Source organism: Cucurbita pepo, chromosome LG17 (assembly GCF_002806865.2).
Source record: "Cucurbita pepo subsp. pepo cultivar mu-cu-16 chromosome LG17, ASM280686v2, whole genome shotgun sequence".
Classification (NCBI taxonomy): domain Eukaryota; kingdom Viridiplantae; phylum Streptophyta; class Magnoliopsida; order Cucurbitales; family Cucurbitaceae; genus Cucurbita; species Cucurbita pepo.
The window spans coordinates 7,893,651-7,913,363 of NC_036654.1; the positions used below are offsets into that span (position 1 = coordinate 7,893,651).

Sequence of the window (19,713 nt, forward strand, 5' to 3'; positions counted from 1 at the left end):
ATTTGGAAAAACTAAACAATGCAATGGGGGCACGTAGGTAATTTCACTTTCGTTACTTTTGACTGCTTACATTACCGGTGATCGCGGTGGAGGGAAAGGCTCTTGGGTGTGGTGCTGTGTGATCGACTCTCAGACTCAGTGCGCTCTGAAGAACCCTAAGCCAAGCCTCGACACTTCTAAATTCCGAAGCTTCTTCGCCAGATTTCTTGCTGTTTCCACTCATATTCATGATCTCCATGATTCGATCCCTTTGGCTTGCGCCCTGATTTCAATCTCCCTTCCATTTGTATCTGTTTCATCATTGTTTTTTTTTGTAGATTTTTCATTTGCTCTATAATGGATATTGAGCAGAAGCAAAACGAGTTCATCGATCACTTTGTAAAGCGAGCTTCGTCTCTGAAAGGCTCGGCACTTGCGTCTGTTGTTACTGAGGCCACTTCTCACCCTTCACTCTTTGCATTCTCTGAAATTCTTGCTGTTCCCGACGTTGTTGAGGTTCGATAATGTCGATTACTCTTGGTTTTTTCTTTCTACCTTTTGACTGCTTATCTTGTGCGAATTATTTATTGAGTTTCCATTTTTCTCTGTAATTCTTGACTTTTATGTGTTTCTTTTTAAAATAATTTTAATGATGATTTTAAATACGATTCTTGTTTTTGTTTGTTACTTTTTTTATTTTTAATTGAAACAATCCATTGATAATATGCTCTTTGGCTGATTAGAGTGGTCATGTGAATCAAAAGTTCTTAATGGATTGTTTGAACTCTTTCAAATTGTAAAATGAAATTATTTTGTTTGATGTTCTACCTTTTGCAGCTAGGAGGAACTGAGCATTCTGTATATCTTGATGTGCTTCGCTTATTTGCATATGGAACATGGAGTGATTACACGAGTAAGAGTTAAAATTTCATAAAGAGTTGTGATATAATTTGAATGTTATTGCTAGTTTTATGCATATGATGTTGCTGAAAGACCTTTATTCTAAATACAAGTTGGTGACATTTTACTTATTTATGTCATTTTGTATTGCTAAGAACTTGCACACTCAAATTGACAGTTAAATTTAAACTAGCATACTTAAGAATGAATCACAAGTCTACAAAAAATGATTCTTACTCCCTCTAAGGCCTTTGTGGTGAGAGGAACCACAAAGCTTGGAGACGGTTGAGAGGTCTGAGGAGGTTTGGTCCCTTTTTAAGTTCCATGTCTCTCTTTGGGCCTGGGTGTATAAGACTTTTAGTAATTATCCTTTATGTCTTTTCTTGCTTGACTGGAACCCTTTTCTGTAGGCTCCTTTTGGGGGCTGGTTTTCTTTTGCAAGCACCTTGTATTCTTTGTTCTCCCCCCCCAAAAGAAAGTACTTGTTTCTATAAAAAAAAAAAAAAAAAAAAAAAAAAAAANAGAATTTGGAGACTAGTTATAAGTTTTGTTTCCCAAAAAAGTGCATTATGAACCATAACCTATATAACCTTCTTTTTATCTATTAATTTCTTCAGGTACTAATTTGTTGCAATACTTAAAAAAGTGCATCATGTTTCATAACTTAATAACCTTGCCACCATCGATTAATTTTCTTTAGTTGGGTTTTTTAGCGTGTGCTCTTGATGACTGCACTGAACGCTGGCTATATTACATTTGCAGGTAATTCTGGCCGCCTTCCAGAATTGGGATCTGATCAAGCCCTCAAACTAAAGCAACTTACTGTCCTTACGTTGGCTGAGACTAACAAGGTATTCTTGCTCCCCACTCCATGTTTCTTTAACCCGCTTGCTGATGCATCTGTTGATTTAAAACAGTTCGCCTTTCTGTTTTCTGTTCTGTCTCACCTTTGAGTATCTAACTACTGGTTGGAGTTGATGTTAAAAACTATCATGTGGCCTATAATTGATTCCCAGATAACGAACCATTTAGCTAGATTTAGTAGTGCACTAATGTGTGGGTACATTGAATTCTTGTAGTTTATAAGGTTCTGAAGAAAACGTTCATTTGGAATTTTTTTTTCTTCCGAAGTTCTTAGAACTAATTGTTATAAAATTAATAATTTTAGGGGGTTCATAGCTCTTCGAAGCCTAATCATGAGCATCAGTGAAGTGTGGTGTACTATATTATGAGCAACAATAAATATTTGATTTATAAAATGTAGCATTATGAACTATGAGGTAAAGAAAAGAAAAGGAACGTGGTCTTTGTTTAAAGTTTGTTAATCTCTGTTCTGAGAAACATGCATCCGGATGGTTTCTAAAGAAATTGTTGACCAAATAGGATCGTCCAGTTCCTATAGAACCTATCACTAAAATACCCCTACGGGGGGATAGGGCTAAGCGGAGCGAAAAGGGTTTTCCATGAGATGGGAAATTCAAACTATTAGCCCCACACGAGGTTTGTGAATAAGTGATTGTCTGATAATGAGCAAGGAATGTCCGTCTTTCTGCTAAACAGGATGTATTGAACTCATAATTCATTAGATACTTTTTATGAATGTCAACTAAGTATCGTAAGTAAATTACTCCCGGTTGTTCAATCATTTGATAACCAGAGTCATTCTTTGATAAATGATCACTATGAGTCAGACTCAATAGAATTTGATCAATCCTTTTTTCTGTCGTTAAGGTGGAGAACTGAACCAAGAATTCTCTTTCTTTATCATCAATCCAATCACTGTTCGAGACCCAGGATTCTATTTTATCANTGGCAGCCAACTCTTAGTGTATAAAAAATATAGTTTCATTTCTCATAGGTTTTCTTACAAAAATTTTTAGTAGATGATGTGTAGATTCCTGACATTCATCGTTAAATTATTTATTTATTCTGACTTGGTTTCGCCCAGGTGCTACCCTATGACCAATTAATGCAGGAATTAGATGTTACAAATGTACGAGAACTGGAGGACTTTCTTATTAATGAATGCATGTATGCGGTATGTCCTACAATATGTACTTCTTACCAGTTTTAGGATAATATTACCGATCTGGACTTAATTGGTACTTCTTACCACTATGATATCAGTACCAATCCGAACTTAATTGGTTCTTCTTTCCAGTATTAGGATGTCAGTATCTGGAAAAGAAATCCTTGAACCTAATAACCCATGCATGTGCTCAATCAACTTTCTTCTTATCTTCCACTGCTGGTCTGCTTTTGTACTAGAATACACATTCTTTTTATCTTCCACTGCTGGTCTGCTAAACATTCAGAACCCCATTTGATTTGTCTTCTATTTTTGAAAATTATGTTGGTTTACTCGTAATTTTTTGGTAAGTTTTTCATTTCTCTTCAAACGCATTTGAATTCCAAGCCAAATTTAAAAAACAAAATCAAATTTAAAAAAAATATATTTTTTAATAAAAAAATTGGCTAGGTTGTTTAAAACTTTTTTAAAAACTAGGTTTTGAAACAAGAAAACAATGGGAGGAATTAGTGTTTATGAGCTAAATTTTTAAAAATAGAAGACAAAAGAAAAAATTATCAAACTGAGCTAAAATTTTTAATTTTTAATTTATTGATTTGTTTACTCATTTTTTTGGGTGGGAGGATAAGCAATGCCCTTGAATTTTCTTATTTGCTTTCAGGGTATAGTCAGAGGCAAGTTAGATCAGTTGCGAAGGTGCTTTGAGGTCTGTATTTGTTTTTGTATCCCTGCTCTAAGTATATGGGCTTTATAAATGGTGTCAATTGAAGTCCTTATATGAATGCAGGTCCAGTTTGCTGCAGGGAGAGATCTGAAACCTGAGCAACTTGGGAGCATGATACAAACACTATCAAATTGGTAAATTTACTTGCTCATGTTTCATGGGGTCCCGTCCCGTTTTAAGGAAAACTCTTGAGCAAGAAGTTGTTTTGTATATGCAAGGGATGATCAATTGTGACCTTACCAAGTTTTAATCTAAATTGCTAAGATTCTAGTTCTTTTGCAACCTCAAGGTTCAAGTGTTTTACTGTATTTTGCAACTTCCTTGACAATTTTTTTAATAATTTCTATTTTCAATTTTTCATAGTTCTGTGTGTGCGCTTAATCAATATACTTTATTGAGTTGAGTTGATTTTATCACCCGTCTCTTGTCGTCTGTATTTGGTTGTGTCACACATCTGTTTTGAATTTGACAGTTTCTGTGTGTATCTAGGTTGACTACGTCTGACAATTTATCGGTCTCAATTCAAGATAAGATAAAATGGGCTGATAATATGAGTGGATTAGACAAGAAACACCGAAAGGAAGTTGAAGAGAGGGTGGAAGATGTAAAGAAGTCACTTTCCTCGAAGGTCAGTTGAAATAAGTTTTGTCTTAATTGCTGTTGGTGGTTGAATGCTTTTTCTTTTTATAGAATCCAATATTTATTGAGAAGATAATAGACAAGGATAGGATGGATGAAGTACTTGCAGAAAAAGAAATGATTATACAGACCTTCACGCATACTCCTTTTCTTATTTCCACTGTCACCTACTACTGTTTTTCTGCAGAAATACTGTTTTGGATTATGAAAGTGCAAATTTTAAATTTCAAATCCCTACTGTCCCGAGTCTTCTTAATTTGATGTTTGTATTAGAGACAAAATGGTTATCAAATAATGTTCTCATTTACTCACTGAATTTTTATTCATTACAAAGATGTGAGGCCTTCTTGATATAAAAGAACGAAATTTATTTTTGTGCTCTCTTTTTTGAATGGAAAAATGATACTGGCACAAAATTGGCGTTGTTGTTGTACAAGCAAGTCAAATTTTCAAGATGTGATTAAGTACATCTACACCATATCCTATAACCTCTGATTCATAGTGGCTAAAAGATCGAAATAAAACCAGTGACTCTTTACTCAAATACTGGGATATATTGGTCGATGTGCCTTACATTATGGCAGAAGTTACAAACTGTAAGCAGGCCGACATTGACATCCGAGGGCATGAGGAGGTCTACTCTGAACCTGGTGGAGTAATGGACTATGAGGAAGATCGAAGTCGTCCAAAGAGGTAATATGTCACCTTGAATATTAGGGTTAGGATTGTATTTATTTCATGTAGTTTAAAATGTTTTTTTATATGTCCATGGATATTGAAGGTCTTGCCGTTTTAGATCCTATACTTTGAAGAGATTCGAGTAGGTTCTTGAGGTTTCAATTTGTGTTTAATAGACCCATCATTAATTTCTTTAGTTCATCATTATATCACTGCCTAATTTTGTTTGAGATTAACTTACTACAAAATCCTTAAATAAAAGAAGTGTTACTTAACATCAGGAGTCCATTCAATTTTAAATTGGCACTTCAATGGCCTATTGGAAACTACTTAGAACATAGAGACTAAATAGATAACTTTAGAAAGTATTTAGAAAACTTTTCGGAGTACAAGATTAAAAAGGCAGTTATGCAGTCTAAGAACGACCAAACTGGTAATCTAACCAAATAGTTATTTAGTATTTCCCCATTCAAGCTAAGGTTGCAAATTGTTGGAGATGACAATACATACGCATGGTACGACTACGACGGTTCTAAATTTTTCTGAAATTGTACATACAGGAGACGACATCCGATTTCGTAGAGGTGCATTTGGGAGTTGAACAACAATCTCCTACAAGAAGGGTGTCTAAAGAACTGCCTGATTCTTTTTCCTAAGCCATTCCTTAGAACGGTGAACATGTTGCTTTAGGTTCCTCTCTAATAAACAATAGCTTGTCTCCAGATTTAATTTAATAATTCGTCCCGTTGAGTTGTTGGACAGCCGAACAATTAACATAAAGGCTGCACAGAGGCTCTGCCCTTTGCTTTGAAACGTATTGTGCTTGGGTTTCAAAATACCATTGCAGCTTAGGAGGTGATTTTGTCATTCTCACAATACAAACATGTCATTTTTCACTAAAAGGACAGTCTTTTATGACTTTTAGAGAGAATAGGGAATAACATAGAGAACCTGAATTATTTTCTTTATTCTCATTCTTGGACTTTATTATGTAAAATATTAGTCTGTTTTGTGAGTTTTTACTCTTAAATCTTGGAAAAAGTTCTCTGCCTTCAGGGAAACCTTAAAATAAATGAGTCAATCCGATAAAATTAGAGTTCTTAAGTAACAAATTGCCAGATGAATTAAGAACAGAGGTGAATATAATCTTTCTAGAAATTATATTGCTTAGGAAACTAAATACAAAAGTGTTATAAGCAAAGCTGTACGCCATTACACCAAAGGTCATTATTCTATTTGGTTGTTTCCAAAATCTATTGCCTATCACCAGCCAAACAATAACGGTAATTATAAATTAAGAAAAGGGAAGACACCTTACATGCAGGCAACTACTCTACTCAACTGGCTTGCTGCCTTTGTAGTTGCTCACTAATTGCATCTGGACATCATTAGAAACTGGTAAATGCTCTTTGTACTCCATGGTGAACTCTCCTTTACCCTGAAAATCGTGTTCGAATTTCAACTGATGTTTAGGAAATGAATACAGTTTGATTCCGTATATCAAAAACATTTACACGACAAACCTGAGTCATCGAACGAAGAGATGTCGAGTACCCAAACATATTATTTAATGGAACCTGCAAGAATGATTTTCAAGTGTATCAATTATGAATATAACAACAACATGAGAAGGAAATAATAAAGCTTTTCGTTTCCTTTAAGATAAGAGTAAAGAGAAATAAAACTAAACAGAGGTTCTTTGAAAATTTTAGAGGAAACTGACCCAAAAAGAACTTGTGTTAAGCACCCCAATAAGAGCCCATGAATGGTAAAGAACAATGATAAGATTTACTCCCTACTTAGATAGCCACAAATATTCACAACACACAAGAGTTTGACATGCAAGAGAAGTTTTGCAAAGAAAAACAGCCAAAAAGTACACAAATCAGGTAACTCCGATCAATGATAAGATTGCCATGAAACAATGCACAAACATAAAAGAAAAGTTACGTACATTTGCAGTAATTACAGAATCATCTCCATCCTGGTCATTTCCAACAATAACACCTTTTCGCCTGACATAGCAAAGAGGGACAAATGCTTTCAGAAAAGTAGAAGAAAGAGTAAAGAACCTGGACTTCTCGGGTAGAAACAATAAACCACTCACTTGTTGATATCACCACCAACGGTGCCCTGAAATTCTGTAGGTACTTTTACTTCCACCACCATGACAGGCTCCAATATCACCGGTCTTGCAGCTGTGTAACACTGGCATAGAAAAAAAAAAAAAAAATTAATTCAAGATATTTTGAGGTAGACTTTTTTAATCCTATGGTGGTGGGCTGAGAATATCTATAGTATAAATAACAATAATCACTCAAGGATAGCAAGTCCCAAATTAGGGAACTGCCCTCTGAATAAAAATATGGGATAAAGAGATGTACCTGTCTAAATGCATATATTGCAGCTAACTTAAAGGCAAGTTCGCTGGAATCAACAGCATGGGAAGCACCATCAGTCAGTACAACACGAAGGTTCTCGACGGGATGACCAATTAATGAGCCGCTGAGCCAAGTATTTAAAGAATTCAAATGTAAGATGTTGTAAATAAGTGATCCATTCAATCAGATTTGAAAGACAGATACAATAACATATTCCTCCAACAATTTTAGAACAGAAATACACATACGAGTTGGCGGCTTCCCTAAAGCCCTTCTCAATTGCAGGGATAAAATTTGATGGTATAGCTTGTCCGACAATTATATTCTCGAACTCAAATTTAGTTGGTGATCCTTGAGGAAGTGGTTCAATATATCTGCAAATATAGATTACAAACAAAAGTGGTGTTAAATTCCAGTATCACTGCACTCAAATAACATATAATATATAAGAATAGTTTTGGTGTGCTTCCAAAAAATTGTTTTCCGAACTTATATAGGACTAGTATCTTTTCTTTTTCAATATAAATACCGGGAGAATTGCAACTCTTGTAATACAGTATACTTCAATTAATACTCGAAAGACACGAAGCGTAGGAACTTACCCACATACTCGTCCATACTGGCCTTGGCCTCCTGTCTGTTTTTTATGTAAATAATCAAATTCAGCACGCTGAGTGACAGTCTCTCTGAAGTTCACACGAGGTTTGCCAACAGTTGCATCAACCTATGGAACACGTCCACCCGAAAAATATATTATATTTAGATTTTTAATTCCAAATATAAACAAGGAATCCTTTTATTTCAGATGACATAAAACCAAGACATCTTAAAGAATAAATAAGAGAATGTAGGAAACCTTGTACTCTCTCCTAATGCGCTCAACATAAATATCCAAATGCAACTCTCCCATTCCTGAAATTATTGTCTGCTCAAAGAAATAGTTTAAGAATGCATTACGATATGTATGAAGAGTACATAAAATTCTAGAGATAAGAAAGTATATGATACCTGCCCGCTCTCTGGGTCTAACCCAACACGAAAAGTAGGGTCCTCTTTTTGGAATCGATTCAAAGCCTTTGAAAACTATCCAAAGTGTTCAAAATAAAGGTTCAATTAAAGAGTAATACTAGCATGATCCCAATCATTCTCACGGGAATCAACTGACCTGTCCTCCAGAATCTTTTGAAACCGGTTGTACTGCCAATGACATCACTGGCTCAGGGACGTTCATAGAGGTCATGGTGTATTTAACTGACCCATCCGTAAATGTATCTCCTGACAACCCAACAGTGTAGAATCTCATGAAAGGTTTGAATAGGAAACAACTTAACATCGCCTGTCCCCTCATCCTCACATAACTAAATTCAATGCCCCTCAAAATTTTCTAAATGATGTCCTGTGTAAAATATCAATCGATTCCAGGATCATTGCTTCTCTCATGATCAAAATATTGAAGTCTTTCAAAGACAAGTACATCCACAATACAGGTTATTCTGCTCATCATATAAACTAGATTGCTCAGGTACAGTACCAGCTGGTGGAACTATGCATGGATAAGAGACGCACCTGATGCACAGTCTACACCAAAAACTGCAACTATTTGCCCAGCATGTGCCGATTGAATATCCTGCAAACAAAGAAATATCTTTGAAGGAGAGAGAAGCTTAAAATACAACAATGAAGCACATCTTATTATTATTTATTATGAAAAGACTTCATACACTAATGAAAAAGACCCTCGTCTTCTTACCACCAGAATCAACCCTAGAGGTCAACTACTAAAAGTGAAGGCTTTAATGAAAAATGTCAAATGTCTAAGTTCATTTATACATTACTAGACTGAAAGTAAAAGAAGCCAACCTCCATCTCATCAGAATGCAAACGTACCAAGCGAGGAACCTGCAGAACATCCAAAATTTCATCAGACAGAAATAGATACCAGGTTTCCATTTTAGGAAGAAAAAGGAAATGACCACATTCTCTTATCTTAGTTAAAATATTTAAAAGATCGCTAAATGTAACCCTGACGCCTTCATAGATTCTTTTTTGCCCATAAAACAAACCTTAATTTTCTTGCCTGTGTTTACATTGACAATAAACTCTCCCTTCTTGATGACGCCTTCATAGATTCTTAATTGGAGAGGGAAAAAAATATTAGCATCAGTAATCAAGCGTACAATGTAGAATGCAATTATGTGTTAGTATTTATATACATTCATATACACAATAACTAAAACAAGAAAATAACTTCACGCAAACTCTGCTAATTGAAACTTGAGATTGTTTATCTATATACCACTTAAATTCAAACAAATTAATTTAATTGCAAACCTGATAAACCTTGAGGAACAACATGGGCAGGAATATTTTTAAAAACAACTATAGAACCAAGTTAGCGATAATACAAAAGAAAGAAAAGAAAGGAATGTTACATCCTATTATATATCCAAGTTCCATTTCATCAAAATATATCGAAGTCCCAAACAGAGGCACACAAAAATAAAATAATCTTTCCACTTAAGCTAGAAGCATAATGTACTCAACAATAAGTTATCCCAACTCCCCTTTTCTTTTCGTTTCAATTATGCTTCCATCAGTCCATGGTTCTAAACTAAAATTGAATCTGAGCATCATGGACTTCTGATCTTTTCCCTCATGCTCTTTTAAGTTGAACATGGCACATAGAATACCTTAAATATGTCAGCTGACCAAAACGACCTTCCTCCAACTTAAATGCTAATGCCACAAGCCGTCCATCTGGAGTACCATTCAACATAATCTAAAATACAGCAGAATGTTAATATTTCAATCCTCAAACCAACGAAGGAAAATATCTAGAACATGATAGTTTTTTAGACCCGATACCTTCTCTTCATTCTTCATTTGGTCCAATGCATAATTACTAACTTCAGTTGGACAAGGCAAGTAACTAAGTACTCCGTTTAGAAGTGGTTGTACTCCCTAAATCCACACATAAGGAACATGAAAAAACAATTAGCACACATCTGTAAGACACATTGTTTATTGGCAGTGGGGCATACAAATGGACATTGACCGAGCAAAGATTTGAGTCAGCCCCTTTTCATTTATTGAATGAAATGTTTTGTTTCTTGTTCACAAAAAAAAAAAAAAAAAAAAAAAAAAAAAAAAAAAAAAAAAAAAAAAAAAAAAAAAAAAAAAAAAAANATAGGTTGTAAGTCAGTAAGGAAAATCGATCTACTTATTTTATTGTTTTAAAAAAAAATAAACAAAAAAAAGGCAACCCTTAATTAAGAGTAAGACAGATATCGTCCAAAGTACATTGAAGAAGCATGAGTACCTTGTTTTTAAATGCACTACCCATGAATACAGGTATGAACTTTCGCGCAACAGTAGCCCTACGAACTGCAGCCTATTTATAAAAGAGAGAGATATTGATTAAAGAAAGCCACAAGTATCAATCGAAAGTACAATAAAACGGCCTCATTAATTTCATTATACAATAAATTAAAGGAAGATCAAAACGAAGTAACAGATCTACATTTACTTGAACTTCAATTAAGAATATTTGGGAAACCATATTGTTTATATCCCAATAAATTATTCCTACTATATTGCTTGAATAGGCACCTCAAGATCTGCAGGTGATATAGGTTCATCACTAAGAAATGCTTCAGCAAGTTTATCATCTACTTCTGAAACCATTTCTATTAGTTCACGCCTCTTTTCAGTGACTAAAGCCTCCATGTCTGCAGGAACTTCTTCAGTGGTAACTTTCTCGCTGCATTGCAACAACCAAACCATGAAAAAGAAGAAGATTGGAAATCAATATTAAATGTAGCGGGTTTGGAAATGTACCCATTGGAACCATGAAAATAGTAAGCTTTAAGTTGTACAAGGTCAATAAGACCCTTAAATTCCTCTTCCAAGCCAATTGGGACTTGCACAGCAGCGCTATGATGCCGGAGTTTAGACCTTGCCTTGAAGACAAACCAATCTAATTCAGTTCAAAGATTAGTACTTGTCTCATTATCATCGACAACTATATTATTGACTAGCTGCAATTCATCAACTCCAAAGGAGCCACCAAATCAGCAGCAAATTTTTTATGACAAGTAGCAAATAGAGAGACCACGCAAATGAACCGAAAGAAACATATAAGAATTAATTTACCTTCACTATGATCAGCAAGGAAAAGAAATATCGAACATTTCTTAATTAAAACGATATGACCTCCTTCGGATCAAATTTGATAAAATATTTTTTATAAGACTTCAGATGATGAAAAATGAAAAATCATATAGTGTTCTTAGGTTTCTTGGACTCAGGATTGTTTCTTTCTAAGAACACTAACCAGTGCCTTCTAAGGTTTACCAAAGCTTCATACGACATTTTTTTCCAATTTAATTACATATGGAGATTATTTATAAGTTTTTGTTCCTTTTCAAAATAATTAGTGGAAAACTTAGGAAAAATTTATGGAAATTATGATTTGAAAAAAAAAAAAAAATTAGAAAACACAAAAGTATGAGTACTCTTTTTGACAGCCACCTGATTCAAAACCTTCCACGGATCAGCACCCATCCTGTCAAGTTTATTAATAAATGCAAGCCTAGGAACTTCGTATCTTCTCANATGTTCTTTACGTTGTTGCTAACAAGGTTATTTTGCCCGTTGGGCTGCACTGAGGAACCTCCTCTTTCAATTCCTCAATGTTGGAACTAATACAGAGGAACATACAAAGAAGCAGATATTGTCGCTTGGAGCTGGCTTTGACACAACTTACTTCCAATTGCAGGCAAGTTTCGTAATCAGGTCACGGGCCATATATATATATTGAATCTTCTATTTTGTCCATATATATATATATATATGTATATATTAAATCTTTCCTACCCCATTTTCTACTAATTCTTAGGTTTGGAATTGAAGATTGTTCCTTTACTATGTTTATTGCAATCATGTTTAGTGGTCTCTTAATGATTTTCTTTGCTTACTTTCTTTTCTTCAATTAACCCCTCCCCTTTGAGTTGATGCATTTATATTTTGCTTTTACAGAATGAGGGTAATGCACCGCATTTATATGTGGAGTTGGATTTTAAGGAGGTGCCATTCTGAAGCCTTATTCCCCCTGCATTTTAAACAGTTTTTAAGAAGGTACACTGTCTCACTAGAATTTAGGGTTATGCAGTTTAAAATTTATTTATTTTTGACAGGTGACTAGTAAGAAAGCTGCAATAATTGAAGCCTGTAGTCAGTTGAGAGAAAAACTCAGTGGAACAGTATCTATATCCCAAGGTAAATGGTCTTTGCTATCACTTTTGATATGTTTCATTTTTATATTAGAGGGTGGCACAAATCTCAACCTTCCTATCTATCCGTTATTGTTCCTTTCCCCATGTCATTTGACATTTATGGTTGGTTTCAAGATTTTTCCTGGACCACAGTTTTAACATATAACACTATTTCTGATTTCATATGATACAGTGCTTTCCTGTTGCACCTACTTATAAAGGGATTGTTTTGTTAANGACTTCGATTGTGAAATCAACGTGACCAGGGGTATCGATAATATTAATCTGCAATAAACATGAAAAAGAGACTCTTCATGCGGACTACAAGTTCCTTAACGAAGAGCACACCAAAAAGTACAATAGTCACATATAATTGTGTTCATTTAAATTCATTTTGACTCGAAATTATAAAATTGGACAAATTATTCATACGAACTGAAAATCTTCTGTCGAACTTGTCTAGTGAAATTGTTCAAGATGCATATAAGTGGTTTGAATATCATGGTTATCAAATAAAAGATGAAGTAACAATAGAAACTAAACGCATCCTAATCAAGCTAGACAGCTCCTAAATTCAGTAAAATGACGATTTTTTTCAGAAATCCTTAATTCTACCTGGTAACCATTCCAAGTACAGTAAGTGGCAGCGGACTGAATTGTGATCCCCTTCTCTCTCTCTAAATCCATCGAATCCATCTTAGCACCAACTCCATCTTTTCCTCTAACCTCGTGGATTTCATGAATTCTACCCGTATAATACAGAATTCTCTCGGTCAGCGTCGTCTTGCCGGAATCAATATGCGCAGAAATCCCGATGTTGCGGAGCTTCTCCATGGATCCCTTCCACCATGACTCCTTGTCCTCCTTCACACGGGCCGCATTCGAAGAATACCGGAGGTGGAAGTTTCCAAGGAGGAGAGCGATGGCTGGTGAGGGAGATGAACGAGAGATGGGAGAGGAATAGAAAGTATAGAGCAGGCGCGGTGCGGAGGTTCTCCGGAAGCCGGCCATGACGACGAGCTGTGGGTTTAGCGGGCTAAACCCTAAACCCTTCGTCTGTATTCACGATATTCCGTGTGTTACGGAGCTTCAGGGATGGAGAAATATGCGGATTTATTTATATAATTATTATTGTAAATCTATTTTATAATTATTCTGTCTTTTTTATTTATGTTTTAATAATATTAATATATATTTAATTTATTACCAGAGCTGCTTAAATTATTCCCCGCCCCCAATCTTTGTCTCTGTAGCGTTTTACCGCCGAAGCTCTCAGCCAAGTCGATGATGGCGAAGGCCGAGCCCGATTCACAGAGCAACAGAGCAGCAGTGCAAGCCACCAACGACGACGCCTCTGCCAGTAAACTGTGAGCAATTCACGGATTATTCTTTCACTTGATCTTTGCGCGTTTGTGATCCTCCATCATTCGTCTTCTCCAATTTGCAAATTTGGTGCTTCAAAGTTTGCTTTAGATTTTACCATTTTTCCTGCCTTCTTAACTCCGTCGATGTTGTCTTTTGTTTTTCATGATTCGATATTGATTGCATGATGGCACTCTTCATTCTTAAGGAACTCTTCTGTTGGTTTTGCTGTTCTGTTACTCGCTATGATTTTGTTACCTTTGATGCGATAAATCCTCACTCTTCTATATGGATGCAATCATGCAAGGATTAATTTTAGATCTACGCTTGCAAAGAGCTCTGTTCTTGCAATGGAAATAACTTTCTTGAGCTTGGATGATATTGATCCATCGTCTATTTATGAACCTCGAATCTGGGACATCCTTTAGCATAGTTTACAAATAAACTGGATTTTTAATGTTTATGCATTGGGATGTGATAAGATTCCTCTGTTTTGGTGAACAGATCATGTGTTAGAAAGGGATACATGAAAGACGACTACATACACTTTTTTGTGAGAAGGCCTATCAAGAGATCTCCAATTATTAACCGAGGTGCCATCTTGTTGTTTCTCTTAAATTTGTCATTTTTAGATTTTTTTTTTTTTTTTTTTTTTTTTTTTTTTTTTTTTTTTTTTTTTTTTTTTTTTTTTTTTTTTTTTTNACATACACTTTTTTGTGAGAAGGCCTATCAAGAGATCTCCAATTATTAACCGAGGTGCCATCTTGTTGTTTCTCTTAAATTTGTCATTTTTAGATTTTTTTTTTTTTTTTTTTTTTTTAATCCACTTTATAGTAATGTTCTTTACGTTGTTGCTAACAAGGTTATTTTGCCCGTTGGGCTGCACTGAGGAACCTCCTCTTTCAATTCCTCAATGTTGGAACTAATACAGAGGAACATACAAAGAAGCAGATATTGTCGCTTGGAGCTGGCTTTGACACAACTTACTTCCAATTGCAGGCAAGTTTCGTAATCAGGTCACGGGCCATATATATATATTGAATCTTCTATTTTGTCCATATATATATATATATATGTATATATTAAATCTTTCCTACCCCATTTTCTACTAATTCTTAGGTTTGGAATTGAAGATTGTTCCTTTACTATGTTTATTGCAATCATGTTTAGTGGTCTCTTAATGATTTTCTTTGCTTACTTTCTTTTCTTCAATTAACCCCTCCCCTTTGAGTTGATGCATTTATATTTTGCTTTTACAGAATGAGGGTAATGCACCGCATTTATATGTGGAGTTGGATTTTAAGGAGGTGCCATTCTGAAGCCTTATTCCCCCTGCATTTTAAACAGTTTTTAAGAAGGTACACTGTCTCACTAGAATTTAGGGTTATGCAGTTTAAAATTTATTTATTTTTGACAGGTGACTAGTAAGAAAGCTGCAATAATTGAAGCCTGTAGTCAGTTGAGAGAAAAACTCAGTGGAACAGTATCTATATCCCAAGGTAAATGGTCTTTGCTATCACTTTTGATATGTTTCATTTTTATATTAGAGGGTGGCACAAATCTCAACCTTCCTATCTATCCGTTATTGTTCCTTTCCCCATGTCATTTGACATTTATGGTTGGTTTCAAGATTTTTCCTGGACCACAGTTTTAACATATAACACTATTTCTGATTTCATATGATACAGTGCTTTCCTGTTGCACCTACTTATAAAGGGATTGTTTTGTTAAATGGCCTCTACTTATAAAGGGGTTGATTTGGATGCGGGAATGAAAGTATGTACATTGATCAAATGAGCTATGAACTTGAGTGGAATTCTTGAAGAGTATATGATCTAATGTTTCTTGGAATTTTTGTTTCCTTGTTGTCTTTGTAATTGTGACAAATGGTTGTCAAGTTGGCAATATTAGATTTTTGTTTGATGGAAAACAGTGGCAAACACATCCTACATGGCATTTTGCCCATTTTCCCGCCTCTCAAAATATATTCACATATTTTCAATTGACATACCGATTATTACTTTGCAGAAAAAGGAGAAGTCTTCAGTGATCATTACAAGCTACTCCCTGTTGACCTGCGTGATATTGATAAATTAAATGAAGTATTGGCTATTGCTGGTATGGATCCCAGGTATGGAAGTGCAAAAGATTCTCTTTCTCGGTCAGTTTTTTGAGTGCTTTGAACATCCTTAAATATTTGGTGAAGCTTTCCAGGTTATTTGAAATCATTTTTATTCATATCGTGAAATCATTTTTATTCATATCGTAAAGTATTATTATTTGATAGGAGCTATTATAAAGTATTACAATCAAAGAATCTAGGGTTGTCCGCTATTTTTGGGTCATTTAAGGTCATATTTAAATCTTCATTTATGTCCCTGCACTGTCATATTTCATTTGTGAAAATTGTTCTTTTAATGTATTTTGTGATACTGATCTTTGAACTCTTTGGCTGACGATTTTTTAAGTTATGGTGTCTCTGAGACGTGGGTCCTTGTGGGGGGTGGGGGTGGGTATTTGTATGAATATGTGAGCATTTTTGCTGAAATATAAGAGTGGATGTGAACATCTGATAAATCCAACATTTTCCCTACTTTCACATGGAAATTATCAATAACTTTTATCCTGATATTGTTATCAGTTTGCCAACATTTATAATTGCAGAATGCGTTTTGATATACTTGGATCCAGATTCGAGTCGTGCTATAGTTGGTTGGGCATCAAAAGCATTTTCAACTGCAATTTTTTTCNTTCTTTAGGTTTCTTAAGAAAAAAAAAAATTGTTCTTAAAGGTAAAGAGCAAGATGGCTTTTTGAAATGAAAAGCTTTGTGGCCCTTCTGTCTTTGTTAGGACTTTTTTTGCTGGAGCGATTTGTTATTGGGCTTTAGGGGTTTTCTTGTAGATCTTTTTCCTAAATTTTGTGATCCCTCTCCCCTTTTTTCTTTGTTTGGTCGAATGAGCTTGGTAGGATTTGCATGTAAGGGTTAACATTTTGGATCATGCCTTGAGGCATTGATTCTTTTTTATGGGGCTGCAGTGGTCATTTTTGGTCAGGGAGGGCTGAAAACTTTGATCTCTCATCCTTTGGAGTTATCAATTTGTTTGCTTGGTTTGGGATTGTGTTTTTTGAGTGCTTAGTTGTTTGTCTGGCTCAAAATACATAGTGTAGTCATATGGTGGAGGAATTCCTTCTGCATATGCCATTTTGTTATATTGGTTGGATCTCGTGATTTATTGGCTTTTTCGTTGCTTTGTGGGGCCTTTGGACTGACAGAAGTAATAGGATTTGTAGAAGGATTGAGGAATCCAGGGATGAGGTTGGTTCTGGGCTAGGTTTAACGCTTCTCTTTGGGCATAGGTCTCCAAGAATTTCTACTATTATCCATTTGGTCTTATTATCTTCAATTGGCGCCCTTTTGTATTGTTAGTTTATTTCTAATTGGCTCCTTTTTTTAGCTCAAAAAATTAGATTTGGAGAAACACAGTGTTGATTGAGACTTTTTTGTTAGCAATCTTCGAACATAAAGGTTTTAACAAATGGTGAATGGTACCGATGAAAGGAAAAATTTGGAGTCTCTAGCCTTGGATAACAAAGAAGTCGAGGTGTCTAAACCTTTGGGTCCATTAGCTAAGATGTTGCAAGTATTTCAGTTATCCTAGCTAGTAAACAACGTCTAGTATAAAAAGAAGTCAAGGGTTCAAAATCCTTTAGGGTTTGTGTGAATACTCAAGAGGGGAGGTTTCAATACTTGGGAGTTACATTGTGCTGCATTATCTTTTATGTTTCAATACTATTTAGTTGTTTGGGTTGGGGTTCTATAGGTGTTTTCACTCAATGTTGGCATATAATCTGTAGTCATCTTCTTTCGTTTGTGGTTTCAAGATTGTGCGACCTATTCATTTAGATGAAATAATTTGAATATATCTGTGAACATTATTGATTCAGAGTCGAGGCTGTGCTTTGTTGGGTATCAATGCTACACCAACGTTACTTGCAAAGAAAAAGCTTTTTCTTGACCAAGGATGGCAGGTAATTATTCAGAAAGAAATTTTCTTTTTTGCAATAGAATGAGGCTGAAATTCTGCATGTCTCCTTCTCCTTGGCTTAGTTCATTTTATTGTTCAATTAGCTTTAGGATAGAAACCAAACAACTAAAATAATGTTGAAAGATAAAAAGACAGAACTACAACTCCAAGGTACTTGAAACCTCCCCTGAAGAGTATTCACACTCAAGGCCTTAACCAACCAAACTATTCCTTGGCTTAATCTCCTCCCTCTCTCTCTATTTCTAACTAATATAAATTTACCCTTAATAGCCTAATAATGTTTCTTATCCTAATGATACTCCTAGCACCACTTTGATAGGAACAAACAACTGAAATAATATTGAAAGATAAAAGATAGTTGAACAATAATTATCCTTTGTGTATTCCTAACACTTCGATCATAGCACATCATACTCTGGTAGTAGTGAATTTGCAAAGCTTTTACCGCAGAAACTTGATGTCTTAAACCATTTTGGCTGAAGTATAAATAACTTCACAATGGTTACACTTGATAAAAGCCTTGAAAAAATGCTCTCCTATTTTTAATTAATTTTCTGGAAGCACCTTCTTAGGATCTATTTATTTTACGGGGAATGGATAACAGGGTTATTGATATCATATAAATTAACTGAACTGTCCTATAGATAATGACCAATTGGTATGAAAGTGTGGCATGAAGAGCTCATCCTTGCATTAAATTTTCCCCACTGCTTTTTCCTTTGACTAAAAGTTAATAGAACCATATTATCTGATATATATATATATATATANTATTATAAAGTATTACAATCAAAGAATCTAGGGTTGTCCGCTATTTTTGGGTCATTTAAGGTCATATTTAAATCTTCATTTATGTCCCTGCACTGTCATATTTCATTTGTGAAAATTGTTCTTTTAATGTATTTTGTGATACTGATCTTTGAACTCTTTGGCTGACGATTTTTTAAGTTATGGTGTCTCTGAGACGTGGGTCCTTGTGGGGGGTGGGGGTGGGTATTTGTATGAATATGTGAGCATTTTTGCTGAAATATAAGAGTGGATGTGAACATCTGATAAATCCAACATTTTCCCTACTTTCACATGGAAATTATCAATAACTTTTATCCTGATATTGTTATCAGTTTGCCAACATTTATAATTGCAGAATGCGTTTTGATATACTTGGATCCAGATTCGAGTCGTGCTATAGTTGGTTGGGCATCAAAAGCATTTTCAACTGCAATTTTTTTCTTATATGAGCAGGTTTTGCTTATCTGAACTCATACAAGTATTGTATGCTTACATTTATTGTGGAACTTCTTTCTTTTTAAATTCATTTGTATTCATGATATCACCACTGGTACATAACTTTGTTTCCAATGATGGTTTGCAAACTTTTAACAGCATCATCCGGATGATGCCTTCGGCCAACAAATGATCAGAAATTTAGAGGTACAACTTTCTTTGATATTTTATGAATTATGAATAATTTTCATAGTCTATTTTTCCATTTCAATGATGGTTTGGAGCGGAAGAGAAGGATTTTTTAATGTCTTATCCGTATGTATTTTTTGGTAGTTTGTACAACTTAATGCATCCTGGTGATTCCATAGCTTTAGCAAATCCTTTTGTAAATACCTCTTTCGATGATCCTTCTTGATTGGAAGTATTTTTGTAAAGAGATTTTTTCTTTTTATTTTATTATTATTGTTTTTTTTTTT

At 34.8% G+C, this 19,713-nt stretch overlaps 3 protein-coding genes across 7 annotated transcripts in view; 2 read left to right on the plus strand and 1 right to left on the minus strand.

Moving 5' to 3' along the window:
- The first annotated feature begins 70 nt into the window (after nucleotides 1-70).
- LOC111778065 (COP9 signalosome complex subunit 7-like) lies at nucleotides 71-5,923 on the plus strand. 5 transcript variants are annotated; one of them, XM_023657699.1, is made up of 9 exons: nucleotides 71-495; nucleotides 817-892; nucleotides 1,642-1,730; nucleotides 2,828-2,917; nucleotides 3,570-3,614; nucleotides 3,696-3,766; nucleotides 4,122-4,264; nucleotides 4,784-4,964; nucleotides 5,510-5,923. In XM_023657699.1, exons 1-9 carry the CDS (start codon nucleotides 337-339, stop codon nucleotides 5,529-5,531), a joined length of 876 nt encoding a protein of 291 aa, XP_023513467.1. In that variant the 5' UTR covers nucleotides 71-336; the 3' UTR covers nucleotides 5,532-5,923. The 5 variants fall into 5 exon arrangements, with proteins under 5 accessions (XP_023513467.1, XP_023513464.1, XP_023513463.1 ...); XM_023657696.1 differs by having other exon boundaries at nucleotides 4,122-4,260; nucleotides 4,876-4,964; XM_023657695.1 differs by having other exon boundaries at nucleotides 4,122-4,260; nucleotides 5,510-5,823.
- Nucleotides 5,924-6,086: 163 nt separating this feature from the next.
- LOC111778832 (elongation factor G-2, mitochondrial-like) lies at nucleotides 6,087-13,709 on the minus strand. Its single transcript, XM_023658812.1, has 21 exons — nucleotides 13,219-13,709; nucleotides 12,844-12,888; nucleotides 11,861-11,962; nucleotides 11,168-11,289; nucleotides 10,940-11,090; nucleotides 10,650-10,721; nucleotides 10,196-10,291; nucleotides 10,021-10,109; nucleotides 9,394-9,460; nucleotides 9,191-9,229; nucleotides 8,897-8,957; nucleotides 8,496-8,605; nucleotides 8,339-8,413; nucleotides 8,187-8,255; nucleotides 7,933-8,054; nucleotides 7,579-7,704; nucleotides 7,334-7,454; nucleotides 7,057-7,157; nucleotides 6,904-6,964; nucleotides 6,473-6,526; nucleotides 6,087-6,387 (listed from the first exon to the last, which is right to left on the minus strand). The coding sequence occupies exons 1-21, from the start codon at nucleotides 13,612-13,614 to the stop codon at nucleotides 6,283-6,285; spliced, it is 2,184 nt and encodes a 727-aa protein (XP_023514580.1). The 5' UTR covers nucleotides 13,615-13,709; the 3' UTR covers nucleotides 6,087-6,282.
- A 94-nt stretch (nucleotides 13,710-13,803) lies between these two features.
- LOC111778066 (tRNA wybutosine-synthesizing protein 4-like) overlaps nucleotides 13,804-19,713 on the plus strand; it is a 12,949-nt gene continuing 7,039 nt past the window's right edge. The window contains exons 1-8 of the mRNA XM_023657700.1: nucleotides 13,804-13,970; nucleotides 14,470-14,558; nucleotides 14,828-14,964; nucleotides 15,225-15,272; nucleotides 15,383-15,464; nucleotides 15,994-16,096; nucleotides 19,135-19,255; nucleotides 19,397-19,444. Coding sequence (XP_023513468.1) covers nucleotides 13,888-13,970; nucleotides 14,470-14,558; nucleotides 14,828-14,964; nucleotides 15,225-15,272; nucleotides 15,383-15,464; nucleotides 15,994-16,096; nucleotides 19,135-19,255; nucleotides 19,397-19,444 — 711 coding nt within the window. The 5' untranslated portion in view covers nucleotides 13,804-13,887. The remainder of the gene's footprint in view (nucleotides 13,971-14,469; nucleotides 14,559-14,827; nucleotides 14,965-15,224; nucleotides 15,273-15,382; nucleotides 15,465-15,993; nucleotides 16,097-19,134; nucleotides 19,256-19,396; nucleotides 19,445-19,713) is intronic.